At 47.8% G+C, this 17,462-nt stretch overlaps 1 protein-coding gene across 4 annotated transcripts in view; it reads left to right on the top strand.

The window, feature by feature from the left end:
- The window catches only part of HDAC7 (histone deacetylase 7), a 266,746-nt gene that overhangs the window by 231,772 nt on the left and 17,512 nt on the right, over nucleotides 1–17,462 (top strand). For all 4 annotated transcript variants that reach the window (XM_063119277.1, XM_063119279.1, XM_063119276.1 and 1 more), the window contains 3 exons: nucleotides 652–739; nucleotides 1,294–1,413; nucleotides 8,418–8,515. In XM_063119277.1, the coding sequence (XP_062975347.1) occupies nucleotides 652–739; nucleotides 1,294–1,413; nucleotides 8,418–8,515 (306 nt within the window). The remainder of the gene's footprint in view (nucleotides 1–651; nucleotides 740–1,293; nucleotides 1,414–8,417; nucleotides 8,516–17,462) is intronic.

Here is a 17,462-nt window from a genome sequence, read left to right as displayed (position 1 = left end):
AGAATAGCCTGGAAGGGGGGACGGCTGGCTGAGTGGCATGCTGGACTGTAACAAAATGTTGCAGTCTGGAGTGCCACTTAGCCAGTCACAGCCTCTTCCAGGCTATTCTGTTCCATCCCCACACTCGCCCCAGTTTCTGGGTTGTTTCTCAGCCAGCATTCTGTGCCCACAGTCCCCTTTTGTGTTTGTTTTTAAGATTACAAGCCTGTGGGCAGGGACTGTCTTAAGAAATACCTTTGTAAGCCACCTTTTCGACTAGAGGGTGAGATAACAATGCTATGATACATAATAATAATTATAAATAAATGACCTGGTGTTTTGGGCTACAACTTCCATAAACCCCAGCCAGCATGGCCATTGCTCAGGAATTGTGGGACCTGCGATCCAAAATGTATGGAGAGCACCAGGATAAACTACCCCTGCCTAAAGTCAGACCTTCTGTGGCTCTGTAAGACCAGGTGAACGGCTCCCTTGTGTCCATATTTTAAGACTGATCTTTGCACAAGAGAGAGGGGACAGTCCATTCCACGGAAGCCGTCCTGTACAGGGGAAGAGCCTGGGAGTGTGGGTGTGTGGATGGGAGCTTATCTCAAGGCGCTGCTGCCTGTTTGGGATGCTGACCTGCTCCCCTCTCTCCTCCTTCTTTGGCAGGGGCTTCTGCTTCTTCAATTCAGTGGCGATTGCAGCCAGGCAGCTCCAGCAGAAAGGGAAAATCAACAAGATCCTTATTGTGGACTGGGTGAGTCCCCCTTCCCAAACGATTCCTTCTCTCCCTGCTCAGACTGCAAGTCAGTTCCTCATTATTTTTCTAGAGATGTAGGGTGTAAAATTTGGGCTAAGGTGATGGTGGGGCACTGGCAGCTGATGGCATCACACCATGTAATGCAGGGGTGCGGAACCTCGGGCCTGGCTGGGGGTGGGGAGTAGAATCTTCTTGGCATCCCAATCTGCCTCTCTGGGGTTCCCAGATTGGGGTCTCCTGGCTCCAGCCGTTTCCCCCTCCTACTGATCGCTTGATGGATGTTTGGCTTTTTTATATTCAAACACATTTAATAGGTTGAAATGCCTGTCCCAAGTCTTACTAGCAGTAAGAGCTTGAAGTTAAAATATGCTTGTGTTTGGGCCCTGCCCCCTTTGCTTTCAGCCCCGCTCACCAGTGGAATGCAGCGCCCCCCCCCCCTGAGAGCTTCCCCAGAATTGAAATAGGCCCTCTAGCTGAAAGAGGTTCAAACCCCCTGGTCTAATAGGCCTCATGCATTCCCTCCCCTTACCCACGTTCTCCTTCTCCCTCAGGATGTTCACCACGGTAATGGGACGCAGCAAGTGTTCTACCGGGACCCAAATGTCCTCTATGTCTCTTTGCACCGCCATGACGATGGCAACTTCTTCCCTGGAAGCGGAGCAGCTGATGAGGTAAATCCCTGTTTATTCCCCCTAAATCAGGGTTGGGGAACCCATGGCCTTCCAGATGTTGTTGGACTCCAAACCCTATCAGCCCAGTCCAGCATGCCCAATGGTCAGGCATGATGGGAGTTGTAGTCTGATAATATCTGGAGGGCCACCAGTTCCCCAGCTCTGTCCTTAATAGATAGCCGGTAAGAGATGGGAGCTGCCTTAAACTTGAGACATGCAAGCATCCTTCTTACACTTAGCCATATAAGACCTTGGATCAGTTGCTATGTCAGGAGGCCCCATTTTGGCCTTGCCAACGATGCATCTTTGGATAGCCAAGGGGGGAAAAAGACATTGATAATGCAAATCTTGAAAAGCTGTATCTGTTCACAAAAGAAGACAAATGCACATCCATCAAGCCATTCAAATAAAACTAGCCCAATGATTGGTTGATTGCTTCAAGTTCATAGGTGACATAACAGCATCCTCTCTCACTGCCCCTTTAGGCTTGCCCGCTCACAATGCTACAATGGCAGAATTTTTGCTTCCATGTAACTCGGATGCAGAACCTCAGGCCTGGGGGCCAAATCTGCTCCCCCTTTCCCCCAACAACTGACCATTTGTTGGTTTTCCAGCTTTTTTGCAGTTTCCCCCCTTTTAAAAGGTTGAAATGCCAGGAGAGGCTTAGTTACTGGCACAAAGAGCTTTAATATGCTGGGAATTTTGGGAGGGTGTGTGTGTTAGGTGTGCCTCTTTTGCCTTTGGTTCTACCCACCACAAGAATGTGTCCCCCACCCCCGATAGTTTTTCCAAAACGGCTTTTGTCCCTTGGACTGAAAGAATTTCTGTACCCTTGATGTAACTCTTAAAGCCCTCTCAGGGCCAAGGCATGGCTCCATGGTCTACAGTCCTCAAGCCTCTGACTGTTTTACCTGTTCTTCCTTCACGTTCCTCTGTCTCCTGCTTACATCTGCCCGTTCCCTTCCACCATCCTGGCTCTAGGTTCTCTGACTTTGAGATTCCCTACCTTCTAGGACCTCTTCCTAGCCTGCATTCCAGCCCTTAGTCTTAGCCAACTTTCCCAAGGCTTTAATTCTAACCAAACTGACAACTATCCCATCCCAAAGAGGCTGGACTGTGAACATGCCGTGCCAGCAACTTAGTCACCTGAGCAATTGGAATGTTGGTGGACACCAGCTCAACCCTATCGGTATTGGAGGCTTCACTGCCTCAAGTACAATACAACCTCGATAAGCCCTTGCAAATTCATTGGAAGGTAAGCCGTAACCCCAAGTCTGAGAAAAACCAAACATGCATTAGGAGCAAAGAGGCCTTCTTTGAATCGCTTGTGAAAAAGCGCTCTCAGGACTCATTAACCCGAAGCTGGAGAACTCCCAGCTCTAGCGGGAGAGGGTGGCGTTTCCTTGTAGCCAGGAGGGTGGGGAGACTAGGCCGATCTCTTTGGCATTTCAAATCCATCATGTTTTACAGCCTGCTTTCAAAGGAGCTTAGCGCTGAGAGTGGCCAGAACTGGAGTTGGCTTCCATCTGGTTCTCATCTTTCCCTCCGAGCAGGAGATATCAAAGGGGCTGAGGGATTGTTTATGATGCTGTGCGGATCCCTGTAAGGCTGTGGCATATCAGTCGAGGCTCCCCCCCCCCACTCTTTATGAGCTGTTTCCCTCTCCTTCATCAGCCCCCACTGTCTATTTTGATGTTGCAGCTCTGCCAAAATGGAGGGTTGTAGCAGCATTTTCAGGGCCTTCGGTCTCTGTGTCTCCCCCCCTCCCCCCAATTAGCATACATCACATGAATTAGTAGGTTTGGGCCCATGGGACCTAGTCCCCATATGTATTTACCGGAATCCTGGATCTCCATTGGTGACAATAAAAGTATTTTTTCTCAGCTGAATTGCCATGCGGGGGGGGGGGGAGTTGATTTTCAAGGGGGGGTTGCTGGTGGGAAGGGAAGGGTTAAGTCTCCCCTCCCCACATGCTGCAACTCCAGCCCAGCCCCAAAAGTATCTCCGCCCATGGCAGTTAATCATAAAAAAAAACCCACCTCACCCCTTTTCTCATTTGTTTGGGATGATCTGAGGCAGGGTGCAAATTAATTTAAGAATTTATTTGATATTATTTGGTTGAGAAATTAATTGGCTGGATTTGCCACCTCTGAAATTTAAATCCGTCCTAATATTTCTACATTTGCACATACAGATATCAATCAACATAGGCAGATTGGTGTCCTATGGGCTTGAGCCCCAAATCTTTTAACTGCCTAATTAACAGCCTAGTGGCACTTCGAAGGTTATCTCCTCCTACTCTACCCCCACCCACCCCATTTTCTTTCTTTTGCTCCCTTGTTATCATGGGAAATGCTACTGTTCTTGCCCTTTGTGCAAAATTCCACTCTTGCCTGTTACAACCTGGGTGTGAGAGCGGCTTTCGTGCACAGAGCCAGCCAGGTCCTGGGTTGTATCCCAAACATAATAATGATTGTGCAGTGTTTTTGTCCACAAGCCAGGTCTTCATTTAGCTCAGAGGTGTAGGGCCGGGAGGGCCACAGGCTATGTGAAACCCCCATGAGCAGTAATAAAATGCTGAATACTGGGACATGCTTTGGGCTTACATTTTCCTTTGGAATTACAGTGTGTGAGGCAAGAGGTTAACCACACCCACGCAGCATACTTTAGGGTGAACTCTTCACACAGCGCAGAGCTAAACTATAGAACTGCTAGCACAACGGGCCTGTTCAGACAACACGCTAAGCCACGGTTAGGCTGCTAACCATTTTGAGCATGTTTGAACCATGGGTATATATCCACCATGGTTAGGAATGGATCACACGACACACTAAGCCATAATGTTTAGCTCAAAATGCTTAACCACCGTGGTTCAGCGCGTCGTCTGAACAGGGTCAGTATATAATGATAGTCACCAACATGGTTGGCTTTAAAAGAGGATTAAGCAAATTCATGGAGGATAAGGCTCTCAGTGACTACTAGTTAGAATGGCTACATGCTGTCTCCAGTATCACAGGCAGCCTGCCTATGTGTACCAGTTGCTGGAAAACAGAAGTGGAAAGGTGCTCTTGTGCTCATGTCCTGATTGTGAGGTTCCCACAGACAGCTGGTTGGCCACTGTGTGAAAAGAATGCTAAACTAGATGGACCCCTGGTCTGATCCAGCAGGGCTCTTCTATGTTGTTGTGTTCTTAACCCTAGCCTCACCCATATCATAGAATTGGACCCTTCTTGTAGGGGCAGGTGGGGGTGGGGAGCAAAATAATCAATGTACTCCCATACATATTGCCACAGAAAATTTTGTCAAGCAGAGTGGAAGGAGTAGCTAGTCCTCTGCAAACATGTTTTTTTCATGTGTAACACTACATGAATATGCATTTCAGAAAGTTACAGCTGCCCATACCTCTATGTCAAAAGTTGCCGTTCTGAAACATTAAGAACCACAAGCTCATGATGAGTTGTATTCCAAAACAACATTTCCCACATCTTGAAATTCTTTAGGGGGTCCTTGAATCAGGCCCTATCCTTTGGGGGAAATTACATCTTACGGGACCAAGAAGGCAGAGCCTTCTCAGGGGTGGCACAGCAGTTACGATCAAGGAACCCCAACCAGTCACATTATTGCTTTAGGAGCTGTGTGAAAAACCTTCATGATTGCACAATCATTATTGATGTAGGCTCCTACATCCTTGCCATTACAAATAATTACTTGTACTCTGTTACAAAATTACTAATGATGTATATTGCCTTGAGTGGAATTAATTACCTTAATACGTTTTCAAAGTGTATCAATATTGGCATCACCTAGGACGCTGTTTCTCAAGTTACTCTAAGAATGCTATTTTGTCTTCAGCACATTTTTGGATTGAACCTTTGAAAATGGTTGGGTGGGTCATGCAACATGGGAAGTAACCAGTTTTAATTTGAACTAGAAAAAATACTCAACATTATGAAAGGATGTGTGTGTGTGTGTGTGTGTGTGTGTGTGTGTGTGGGGGGAGGATTTGTATTTTGTATTTTTACATTTTTATCCCGTCCTTCTTCTACATAGTCCCCATTCTATTTATATTCACCACAACCTTGCAAAGTAGTCCAAGCTGATAGAAAATTACAGGGCAAAGATCACCCAGTTTGCTTCAAAGCTTGTGTGTGGATTCAACCTGGGTTTCCCTGGTCATTGTCCAACACGCTAACCACTACATCACACAACTTCACTGTGTGCTGAAAGAACCCAGTGTAGGTATAGTGCAACATGATGTAACATTTTTCTCCCTCTCTCAAAATACTAGAACCCAAAGGGGTCATCCCAGGAAGCTGACTGGTAGCAGATACAGGACAAATAAGAGGAAATACTTCTTCACACAGTGCATAGTTAAATTATGGAACTCACTACCACAAGCTGGAGTGATGGCCACCTGGAGGAGAAGGCTATCCATGGCTACTAGCCCTGATGGTTGTGTGCTATCTCCAGTATTCGAGGCAGTAAGCTTGTGCACACCAGTTGCAGGGGAACAGGGGTGGGAAGGTGCTGTTGCACCATGTCCTGCTTCATTGGCCCCTGGTCGACAGCTGGTTGGCAACTGCGTGAACAGAGTGCTTTACTAGATAGACCCTTGGTCTGATCCAGCATGGCACTTCCTATGTTCTTATGGCTATCAATGAGAATTAGACCACCCATTTTTGGGTCAGGAGGCAGGTTTGCCTCTCTCTTGAACATAGAAGGGCCACTTAGGAATTGCACACGCGCGCACACACACACGAAGACAAAAAGGGACGATTTGCATAAAATTTGAATGTGCAAATTTATAGGATGCACATTTAGAATGATAATTTAAATAGAAATCCTGTACATCTCACCACTGAGTGGAAAGCTGTGACCTGTGTGCCCTGCCTGTTCGGTCTGCTGTTCAGATGTTAACTGTTAATGGACAACATTTCTTGGAGTTCTTGGTTTTCATACAGGACTTGAACCGGGCAGCCCTTCAAATAGAGGACAGTCCTGTGTAAAAGAGGACACCTGGCCATCCTGTACTTGAACGTTGACCCTATGTGCAGTGCTTTATTCCCCACCCACCCCCAGGAGTGAATGGCAACCCACATAGGAGAAAGTAAATAGCTGCCCTTGAGGACTCCACTGGGAGTCTTTCTCTAGGTCCTGCTACCACACGATGGAATGTTGGAAGCTGGATTTTATAAGCCGGGGGGGAGGGGTGCAGACATGACAACCCCCAGAAATGTGCTTGCTTAATGCCAACAGTCCTGTGGATGCATTTTTTACAAAGATATTTCTCCGAATGGCTAGGCCTGTAAAGATCTGTCACCAACCCGCTAGGAAATTGTGGGTTTGCTTTGCATTTCAAAGAATGCAAAAAATGCGAACGTTTGGATGTGCGTCATGCAAACCACGGCGATACGATCGCATGGAAGCGAAGCCCATAATAAAACTGATTTAAGGACATATCCTCCAGTTAAATTGTTTGTGCTGCTGTTTTCCTGTTGTTGCAAATGGTCCATATAATATTCTATTGTTGTGACAGTGTACCCGCTTTTTCTGGGCCTTCTTGAGCATCATAATTAAGTTTGATATTGTACCACGCTTATACAAACTTATGGTGCGAATATGGGTCTGGAATACAGTGTACAGTTCTGGTCACTGCATCTAAAAAAGGATATTGTATAGCTGGGAAAAGTGCAGAAAATAACAACTGAAATGGTCAAGGGTCTGAGGAACAGTTACGATGTCTGGGACTATTTAGCTCAGGGAGAAGGCCAGTGAGGGGAGACATGATAGAGGTGAACAAAATTTTGCATGGTGTATTAAGTCATTTTTCTCTTTGTGTCATAATGCTAGGACCTTGGGTCATCCCATGTAGCTGATTGGTGGGAGATTCAGGGCAGAGAAAACAAAGTTCTTCTTCATATATCGCACAATTAAACTATGGAACTCACTACCACAAGATGTAGTGATGGCCACCCATTTGGATGGCTTTCAAAGGGGATTAGATAAATTAATGGAGGAGAAGGCTATCAATGGCTGCTAGTCCTGATAGCTCTGTGCTACTTCCAGAATCAGACGTGGTATGCCTTTGTAAAGCAGTTGCTCAGAACCACGAGAGGAGGGTGGTGTGTAGCAGTCATGCCTTCCTGGTGGACTTTTTCCACAGGCCTCTGGTTGGCCACTGTGTGAAGACATTACTGGAATAGATGGACCTTTGGTCTGATTCAGCATGGCTCTTCTTAAGTTCTTATGAATATGTTATCTGGTACATCAGGAAACCCAGCATGGCTGCCGTAGAGTGCTTCAGTCAGCCTAGGCATTCTTTGGAGGAAAAAAGGCAGGATATAAGTGTAATAAATAAATAAAAATAAATACGGTTAAGTGGCCTGGCGCCTGACTTCTGCCTTAATCTTCGTTGTGCAAGCTGCTGACCTAACATGACTGTCCAGGAGTGTTGCGAGCCACTTAAAAGATTCAAGGCCCAATATTTCTGTTGACGTTTATTCCCCCCCTCCCCAAGTTTCATTGCCATGTAAATAATGGATTGGAGAGGTGGGCAGGCAAAGTGCACAAGGAAGGGTTAACCCTTCACTCCCTAACTGAGAACCCCCTAAAATTCCCTACACACACACACACACACACTCCCACCCCAGGCATGGCAACTACACTTAGGGCGAAAACGCCCATTATGCCAATGGAAATGTCGTTGTTTTTCCCTCAGCTTAGCTGCCATATTGGGCTGATATTGTGGGGGCATTGCAGCAGGTGCAGAGGGGATTACCCCTTCCCTCCCTAGCTCCACTCCCCCCTTGAAAATTACCCCTGCATGGCAATTAAGCTGAGGAGGGAGAATACCTTTGACTGGCACCAATAAACACTTCGGGTTGTGGAGAATAGATCCCAGGTCGTGGGAAATAGATTTGGCAACGCTCCTGGCGACTGGGAAGGGCTGAAAGAAGAACCACCTAAGGAAACACCCCCACCCACCCCCTGTTTTTCTTTTTCAGGTGGGCTCTGGTGCTGGCGAGGGCTTCACCGTCAACGTGGCTTGGACAGGAGGCCTCGACCCACCCATGGGGGACCCCGAGTACTTGGCTGCTTTCCGGTAGGTGCTCCCGCTGGAACCTGGGCCACAGTGCCCCTTTCTCCCCCACTACTGGGCCCCCCATTGATTTGGGTCAGCAGAGGTTTCTCTAAATTACAGCAGCCACGATAGTGGCTGCTGTATGTTAAGGCCCATCAGTAATCTGAGCATTCCACCATTATAATTTATTTAGCGGGGGGGAAGGGGAATTTAGGGTCCTAAAATGAAAACTATTTCAGGAATCTTTCTGAAACGCGGTACTGCCAGAAAGAAATGCTGGCTTTACATTCCCTGCGCGTTTCAGGGAGATTCCTGAAATATTGAGGTCTGGGTGGGAGTTTAAAGGAGAAAAAGGGAGAGAAAGTCTGTCCGTCACAATCTGCTTTGTTTTTCTCGGGGGTGGCGACTTTTTTTTTGCGCACTCGTAGCGCAAAAGGGGATGCCTCCCGGGGGAATGCATAAACAGGATTAAATTCCCCTATCCATCCGATTGATGGAATGGCCTTTCTTTTTTCGAAAGACCGTTCCATCAATTTTTAATTAATTTTTAAAATCTCCATGTTTCTCAATGGGGAATCTGATAAGCTCACGCATGCGCGTGAGCTTCAGAATCCCCAGAGGGAAACGGAGAAGCAGGGAGAGCGCGGCCGGCGCTCATCCCCGACGGGCCAGGTAAGTGGGGTGAGGGAGCTTGCCTCCCAGGCCCGGGGGGGGGGGGAAGCGGAGACTTACCGTCCTCCTCCACTGTCCGTCGCAAGATTAAATTTACACCATGGCTTTAAGCGGAAGTAAAGGCCAAGGTCTTTACTTCCGCTTAAAGCCACGGCCTAAATTTAATCTTGCGACGGACGGTGGAGGACGGTAAGTGATGTTGTGCGGGGTGGGGAGGGGTGATTTCCTGGTCCCCGCTGCTGCCTACCGCTGCAGTGGCGGGAGGCCAGGACCGGGTTTTGGGGGGAATCCCCTGGGCCGCGCCGCCGCCCCGTAGTTGCTACGGTGGCGGCAGGCCGGGCCCTGCGGGACGGGACTGGGCCGCGCTGGGGCATCCGCGCGGTCACTTACGTTCCTATGATCACTTCACGGTCCAGGCTTAGAAGGCAAGACGGAGGGTTGGAGCCGGATGCTTTAGAGCGCTAAAGCGTCCGCCTCCAACTCCCCGTCCTGGCTTCGAAGCCTGGACCGGGGGGTGATAATAGGAACGTAAGTGACCGCGCGGCGGGGGGGGGGTGGACGGTGGGGGGGGCCCTAGCCGGGTAGGAGGGGGAGGAGAGGAGGTATTACTTACCTTTCTCCGTTCACCTCCCGGTCCAGGCTTCGAAGCTAGGACGGGGAGTTGGAGGGGGACACTTTAGAGTGCTACACCATCTGGTGCACCGCTCTAAAGAGTCCACCTCCAAACCCCCGTCCTGGCTTCGAAGCCTGGAACGGGAGGTGAAGGAGAAAGGTAAGTGACCGCGCGGTGGAGGGATGTTGGAGAGTGGAGGGGGGGCCCTAGCCGGGGGGGGGGGAGAGAGAGAATTACCTTACCTCCTTCCTCGTCGCAGGCCCGCTGGGAAATGGAGTTTTCAGCATAAGAGGAAGTGACGTCACTTCCTCTTATGCTGAAAACTCCATTTCCCAGCGGGCCTGCGATGAGGAAGGAGGTAACGTAATCCTCTCCCCCCCCCCCCCCCCGCGTGTGTGTATATGTATCCCCTGGCCTCCGCTGCTGCCTACCGTGGCAGCGGCGGGAGGCTAAGACCTGCTGGTGTGTGTGTGCGGGGAGGGATTCCGCGCGATGGGCCCCCCCCTCACTCCCCAACGTCCCCCCACCCCGCGCTCCCTTACCTCCCTTCGCTCTCCGCCTGCTCATAGAATAGCAGAGTTGGAAGGGGCCTACAAGGTCATCCAGTCCAACCCCCTGCTCAATGCAGGAATCAACACTATTATTATTATTATTATTATTATTATTATATTTATTTATTTATTTATTTATTTATATAGCACCATGACTGTACATGGTGCTGTACAAAGTACGCAGTAAATAGCAAGACCCTGCCGCATAGGCTTACAATCTAATAAAATCATAGTAAACAGTAAGGAGGGAAAGAGAATGCAAACAGGCACAGGGAAGTGTAAACAGGCACAGGGTAGGGTGAAACTAACAGTATAAAGTATTATTAATTCCAGTGGGTAGTACTACTGAAAGCAAGCTCTGATGCATAAGGAATGGGCCTCTGCCCTTATTCTTTGGTACCTTTTGATGATCGCATGTATAATTGATGGCTTTAACTTGCATCTAACTTTTATATGGAGGACGAAGAATAAAACGGGGAGGAGGATTATGTACACTATCTTGGGTTCTTTGGAGGAAAAAGGCCGAATATAAATCCATTAGATGGCATGAGGAAAGGAAGGTTTACTGCAGTGCATGTTTACTCAGAAGTAAGTACCAGAGTTCAGTGGACTTATTCCCAAGAAAGTGTGTATAGGATTTCTTGGCCCGATAGAATTAAGTATCTAGTTCTGCCTATTATTTACTGTCTTTTAGACAGGTCTCTTTTAGGCTTAGTAACAACAGGTAGTTCTTTTAAGAAAGCAAGAAGGATCTTGTTACCTACAATCCTATGCATCTTTAGACAGAAAAACCTACAATCCTATGCAAGTTTAGACAGAAACTCAGATGTATAAAATAGTTGTCGGCACTTTTGGAACAATCTATACATAGGGTGACCAAATGAAAAGGAGGACAGGCTTCTTGTATCTTTAACAGTTGCATAGAAAAGGGAATTTCAGCAGGTGTCACTTGTATGTATGCAGCACCTGGTGAAATTCTCTCTTCATCACAGCAATTAAAGTCACAGGAGCCTTCCCTCTTTTGTATCTGGTCAAGAGGGCAGGGTTCCTGCAGCTTTAACTGTTGTGACGCAGAGGGAATTTCACCAGGTGCTGCATGCATACAAGTGAGACCTGCTGAAATTCCCTTTTCTATACAAGTGTAAAAGATAGAAGAGCCCTGTACTCCTTTGAATTCATCACCCTAGCCACATGGAAAGGTATATGGGAGAAACCTTTTTTCCCTCTTGCAAGCAACCCAAGGTGGCATACATAGTTCTCCTGTTGTCCATTTAATAGCCACAACAACCCAGTGAAGTAGGTGAGGCTGAGAGTCAGTGATTGGTCCAAAGTTAGCCAGTGAGCTTCATGATCAAGTGGGGACTAGAACCTGCCTGACACACTAACCATTGCACTACACTGCCACATATTTGGGTTTGAGTGTGTGTGTGAGAGTGAGAGAGAGAGAGAGAGAGAGAGAGAGAGAGCGCATAAACTACCCCAATCATAGAATAGCAGAGTTGGAAAGGGCCTACGAGGCCATCCAGTCCAACCCCCTTTTCTACGCAACTGTTAAAGGTACAGGAACCCTGTACTTCTTTGAATATGGTCACTCTACAGGAGCGAGACATGCTAAATCCAGCAGTGGCTTGTGATTCTGATGTCAGTGGGGTGGTGAATCCGCTCTAGGTTTCAGTTATAGCCAGTCAGAACTACAAAGGAGCTACAAGGCAAAGATAAAATATAAATATAAAATACATGTGACCATGAAATAGATGGCTATATAAAGTCACATCTGTGTTTTGTGAAAAAGCAAGTTGAGTTTTTTTGGAGGGAGGTGTTGTTTATTAAAAACACTTTCTGGATACAGTAAGTACACCCGAACGCAAAAGTCCGTGACAAAAACTGCAACAAACTCAGGTTTTACACTAACTAATACATTAGTATTCTATCTAACTTACCACTAATACACTCATGTATCTATCACTAAAATTTATAATTTATAATTTATAAACATTAAAGAATCCAATCCCCTTCTTAATGCAGGAATTCAGCTGGTAGGGTTGGCAAAACGTCCGGCCTCCAGTTATCGTTGCATGTTTGGCTCACATCAGCCACAGGCAATGCACTCTGCCCATGTTCATAGAATCGTAGAATAGCAGAGTTGAAAAGGGTCCTATGAGGGCATCTAGTCCAACCCCCTTCTTAATGCAGGAATTTAGCTGGCAGTTAGGGAGAACTTCCTCCAGTTATCGTTGCATGTTTGGCTCACATCAGCCACAGGCAATGCACTCTGCCCATGTTCATAGAGTCGTAGAATAGCAGAGTTGAAAAGGGGGCCTATGAGGGCATCTAGTCCATCCCACTTCTTAATGCAGGAATCCACCTGGGATTCATCACAACATTTAAAGTCACAGGAGCCTTGCCTCTTTTGTGTCTGGTCAAGAGGGCAGGGCTCCTGCAGCTTTAAATGTTGTGATGAAGAGAGAATTTCACCAGGAGGTGCATGCATACAAATGACAACTGGTGAAATTCCATGTTCTGTGCAACTGTTAAAGATAAAGGAGCCCTGTACTCCTTTTCATATGGTCACAAGGGGGGGCTGGTGACTCTGATGTCAGTGGGTCTATGAATCCGTGGGTATATGCATAGGATTGTAGGATTTTATGTCTAACCTTGCATAGGATTGTAGGATTTATGTACACACGGATTCATAGCCCCACCGACATCGGAGTCACCAGCCCCCTGCCCCTGTGACCATATGAAAAGGAGCACAGGGCTCCTGTATCTTTAACAGTTGCATAGAAAAGGGAATTTCACCAGGTGTCATTTGTATATATGGAGAACCTGGTGGAATTCCCTCTTCATCACAACAGTGAAAGCTGCAGGAGCCCTGCCCTGTTTTAAATGGAGTCACTCTAGTATAGCTCCTGCAGCTTTCACTGCTGTGATAAAGAGGGAATTTCACCAGGTGCTGCATGAATACAAGTGACACCTGCTGAAATTCCCTTTTCTATGCAACTGTAAAAGATACAGGAGCCCTGTACTCCTTTGCATATGGTCACAAGGTGGGGCTGGTGACTCCGATGTCAGTGGGTCTATGAATCCATGGCTATATGCATAGAATTGTAGGATTTTATGTCTAACCTTGCATAGGATTGTAGGATTTATGTACCCACGGATTCATAGCCCCACTGACATCGGAGTCACCAGCCCCCTGCTCCTGTGACCATATGAAAAGGAGCACAGGGCTCCTGTATCTTTAACAGTTGCATCGAAAAGGGAATTTCAGCAGGTGTCATTTGTATATATGGAGAACCTGGTGAAATCCCCTCTTCATCACAACAGTGCAAGCTGCAGGAGCCCTGACCTCTTTTGTATCTGATTACTCTAGTATAGCTCTTGCAGCGTGCACTGTTCTGATGAAAAGGGAATTTCACCAGGTGTCATTTGTTTATATGGAGAACCTGGTGAAATCTCCTTTTCATCACAACAGTGAAAGCTGCAGGAGCTATACTACAGTAACCGCATTTAAAAGAGGGAAGGGCTCGTTATCCTTTATAAAAAGCCATGAAATTCAATGAACAAAAAACCTACGGTTTATAAAACAACGTTAAGGCCCTACACTTTCCCACCAAGCACCAAAAAGCGGGGAAATTGGGAGTTAAGGCTCGCCAGCCTTAACGCCACATCCTCCCTAAGGAGGCAGAAAGTACCAGTGAAATTCTCATTCTGCCAAAGCAGATAAACCATGAGGACAGGATGGAGAATAGGATATGCAGAGGTGACTGTGGGGTTGTGGAAAACTGATGACGAACAACTTAGAGCCACCTACTTCTTTTTTTGTTTAGAGCAGCCCTTCCCCAACCTGGTGCCCTCCAAAGGTGTTGGACTGCGACGACGGAGCAGGTAAGAAACCCCACCCCCTCCTGCCTGGCTCTGCTGCCAGGTAAGCCCCAACCCACTTACGTGTTCCATCGTCACTGGGCCTGGACTTGAACTGAGCACCCTGGTCCATCCAGAACCTCAATTCAAGCCTGGGCCTGGGGACGATGGAGCAGGTAAGCAGCCCCCTCCTGCCTGGGCCCTTACCTAGACCCACTGCCACTGCTGTGCAAACTGCAGCAACGGCTCCAGGCAAGCCCCCACCCCAGCCCACCCCACTTACCTGCTCCGTTGTCGCTGGGCCCTGGCTTGAATTGAGTGCCCTGGTCCACCCGGAAGCAAGTCCGCACCTGCAGCCTTGCTTCTGGGTGGACTCAGGGGCTCGATTCAAGCATGGGTCAGGCCATGACGGAGAAGGTAAGTGGTTGGGTGCGGGGGGGGGGGGGCTTGCCTGGAGCTGCCACCGCAACAGTTTGTGCAGTGGCAGCTCCAGGTAAGGGGCCAGGCAGAAGGGGGGTTGGCTGGAGCTGCCGCACTTTGTGCAGCAGTAGCAGCAGGTCCAGGTAAGGGGCCAGGTGTGTGTGTGTGGGTTCTTACCTGCTCCGTCGTCACCTGGCCCAGGCTTGAATTGAGCCCCTGGGACCACCCAGAAGCAAGGCTGCAAGTGTGGCCTTGCTTCTGGGTGCACCAGGGCACTCTGTTCAAGGCCGGGCCCAACGACGACAGAGCAGGTAAGCAGGGTGAGGTGGGGGGGGGGCTTGCCTGGAGGCGCCCCCCTACGTTCCCCATCCTGCTGTCCCAGCATTCCTGACCATGGGACATACTGACTTGCAATGATAGATCGTCGCAGTCCAACACCTTTGGAGGGCACCAGGTTGGGGAAGGGCTGCTCTAAACAAAAAAAGAAGTAGGTGGCTCTAAGTTGTTCGTCATCAGTTTTCCACAACCCCACAGTCACCTCTGCATATCCTATTCTCCATCCTGTCCTCATGGTTTATCTGCTTTGGCAGAATGAGAATTTCACTGGTACTTTCTGCCTCCTTAGGGAGGATGTGGCGTTAAGGCTGGCGAGCCTTAACTCCCAATTTCCCCGCTTTTTGGTGCTTGGTGGGAAAGTGTAGGGCCTTAACGTTGTTTTATAAACCGTAGGTTTTTTGTTCATTGAATAAGCTTTTGGATGCCTCGGGAACTAGTGGAAGAAGCAAAGGATGGGTTCTCCGGCTGTGCACAGACGGCCTCTGAAATGCTCCACCCTATTTGTGAGCAGAAGAACTGGGGACGCAATTTCACCAGATTTCTCCTGGAGGGAGTATAAATTCTCCAACTGTTTCTCGGTGGTTGGGTCCACCACTAACAGCAGCACTATTACCCACCCTTCCTTCCTTCCTTCCTTTCTTTTTCCTTAGGGCTTTTTGCAAGCGGCAGCAGCAGAAGCAACTGACTTCCTGACTACCATTTTGCATCCTCCACAATGCCTCAGACTTAGCATAGTTCCATGGCATTGTGGGACGAAAATGGATGCCGCTAAAAATGGTGGCGAATATTGGGGGAAAGTCTTGAGAGGGGCCTTCTTTTGCCTTGAGACGGCGTAGAAAGAAAAAAGAAAACTCCATAATTTTTCCTCGGGGGAGGGGGGGGGAAAGAATTCTGAGAAATTTCATCTTAATTCTAACTATCGGATTATGCAGTTCTTTTCGCAGAGTTCTCTTTCTATTCACATTGCTGGCTTAATTAAATGTTGACGTTTATTTTCCGCTTGTACGCACTAATTTAAAATACCGATTTCTGATGGCAAAGCGGCACATAAATGTCCAGATACATTAATTAAGGCTGCAGTCCTGTGTTCGCATGTCTGGAAGTAAGCCCCATTGAACTTAGACATTCATAAGATTGCACTGTGAGGAACCCTACAACGGGGCTGTGTCATTAACATAGAATTGCTTTTACGTGCATAAATTTAGTCTGTACCCACTGGACAGCGCTGCTCATCGGTTTAGGTGAGGCTTCACAGAACGGCAGAGCTAAAGGATAGGTCTCTGTCATGGGGGAATGGAGGCAGGGGAACACAGTGGCCAGAAGGGAGTAGAATGATTTGCAGTCCAGCTCCTCCGCGTGTCAAACTTAAATGAGCTTTGTTGAACCTGAGCTTTGTTGAACCTGAGCTTTGTTGAACTTGGCAACAAGGGAGAGGGCCTTTTCAGTGGTGGTCCTCCAATTATGGAATGCTCTCCCCAGTGAGGCCCGCCTGGTGCCTATATTGTCAACTCCTCAGTGCAAGGTTAAGACTTTCCTCTACTCCCAGGCATTTGACAGCATATGATAAGGTTTTTAATGGGTCCTGGGATGGATTGTTGATTGTTTTTAAAATTGTCATATTTCTGTATGTTGGCTTTATATTACATATTTTAGGGTTTTAATCTTTATAAACTGCCCACAGAGCTTTGGATATTGGGCTGTAGAGAAATGTTATAAATTAAGTGAAGATAGCTGCTCTTTGCAAAACCTCAGCTCCTCAGTTCTAACGCTGCGCTCCTGGGTAACTGTTTAAGGCATTGCACCCGGACTCTGCAAAACCTCAGCTCCTTTGCTAGCAAGGGATGTAGGAGATGTCCTGCTAAGAACCAAGAGACGGAGTAGAACGAAAGCTTAACCTGATCCCCAGAGCCATATAACACAGCAACATGAACCATTCAGATGTGTTTACTTTCAGTATACATGTAGTAATATTATCCAAAGAAACGCAAGCATGCCTGGTTTTCTTGGCTTTTTCTTTTCATCATATGGGATCGGAGAGTGGGGCAGACTTCAGAGTCAGGGAAGAAAGCCTACGGCTGCAATATGGAGTCTCCTGGGATCCAGTGGGACTTAATTCCAAGTAAACATGATTAAACTTAGGACCAGGCCATAAATATCTTTTTTTTTCCGGATTGTCAAACATTGCACGCACACCTCTGCTGGCAGCTCTTCCCACTTCTTTTTCTTCTCCTGGCTATCCATCTGGAAACCTTAAGCCAAGACCCAAAGTTCTCTTCAAGCCCTTCTCACGCTTTCTTTGTAGCGTGGGGGAGCGGCTGCGGCATGGCTCCTGCCCACCTTGTAAAGGATTAAGATCAGACACCATGAACCACGTGGGAGCAGCCTGTGCTGTGTGGCTCCTCCCCCATGGTTAGCATCCCCACTCCCTGATTTTTGAAAGGGCCTGGGGCTAGAGTGTTGGACTAGGAGTCAGGAGATCCCCACACGGCCACGGAATCTCACTGGATGACTT

The sequence above is a fragment of the Elgaria multicarinata genome, chromosome 3 (genome assembly GCF_023053635.1).
Source record: "Elgaria multicarinata webbii isolate HBS135686 ecotype San Diego chromosome 3, rElgMul1.1.pri, whole genome shotgun sequence".
Lineage (NCBI taxonomy): Eukaryota > Metazoa > Chordata > Lepidosauria > Squamata > Anguidae > Elgaria > Elgaria multicarinata.
This window is presented reverse-complemented; position numbering and strand designations above follow the sequence as displayed.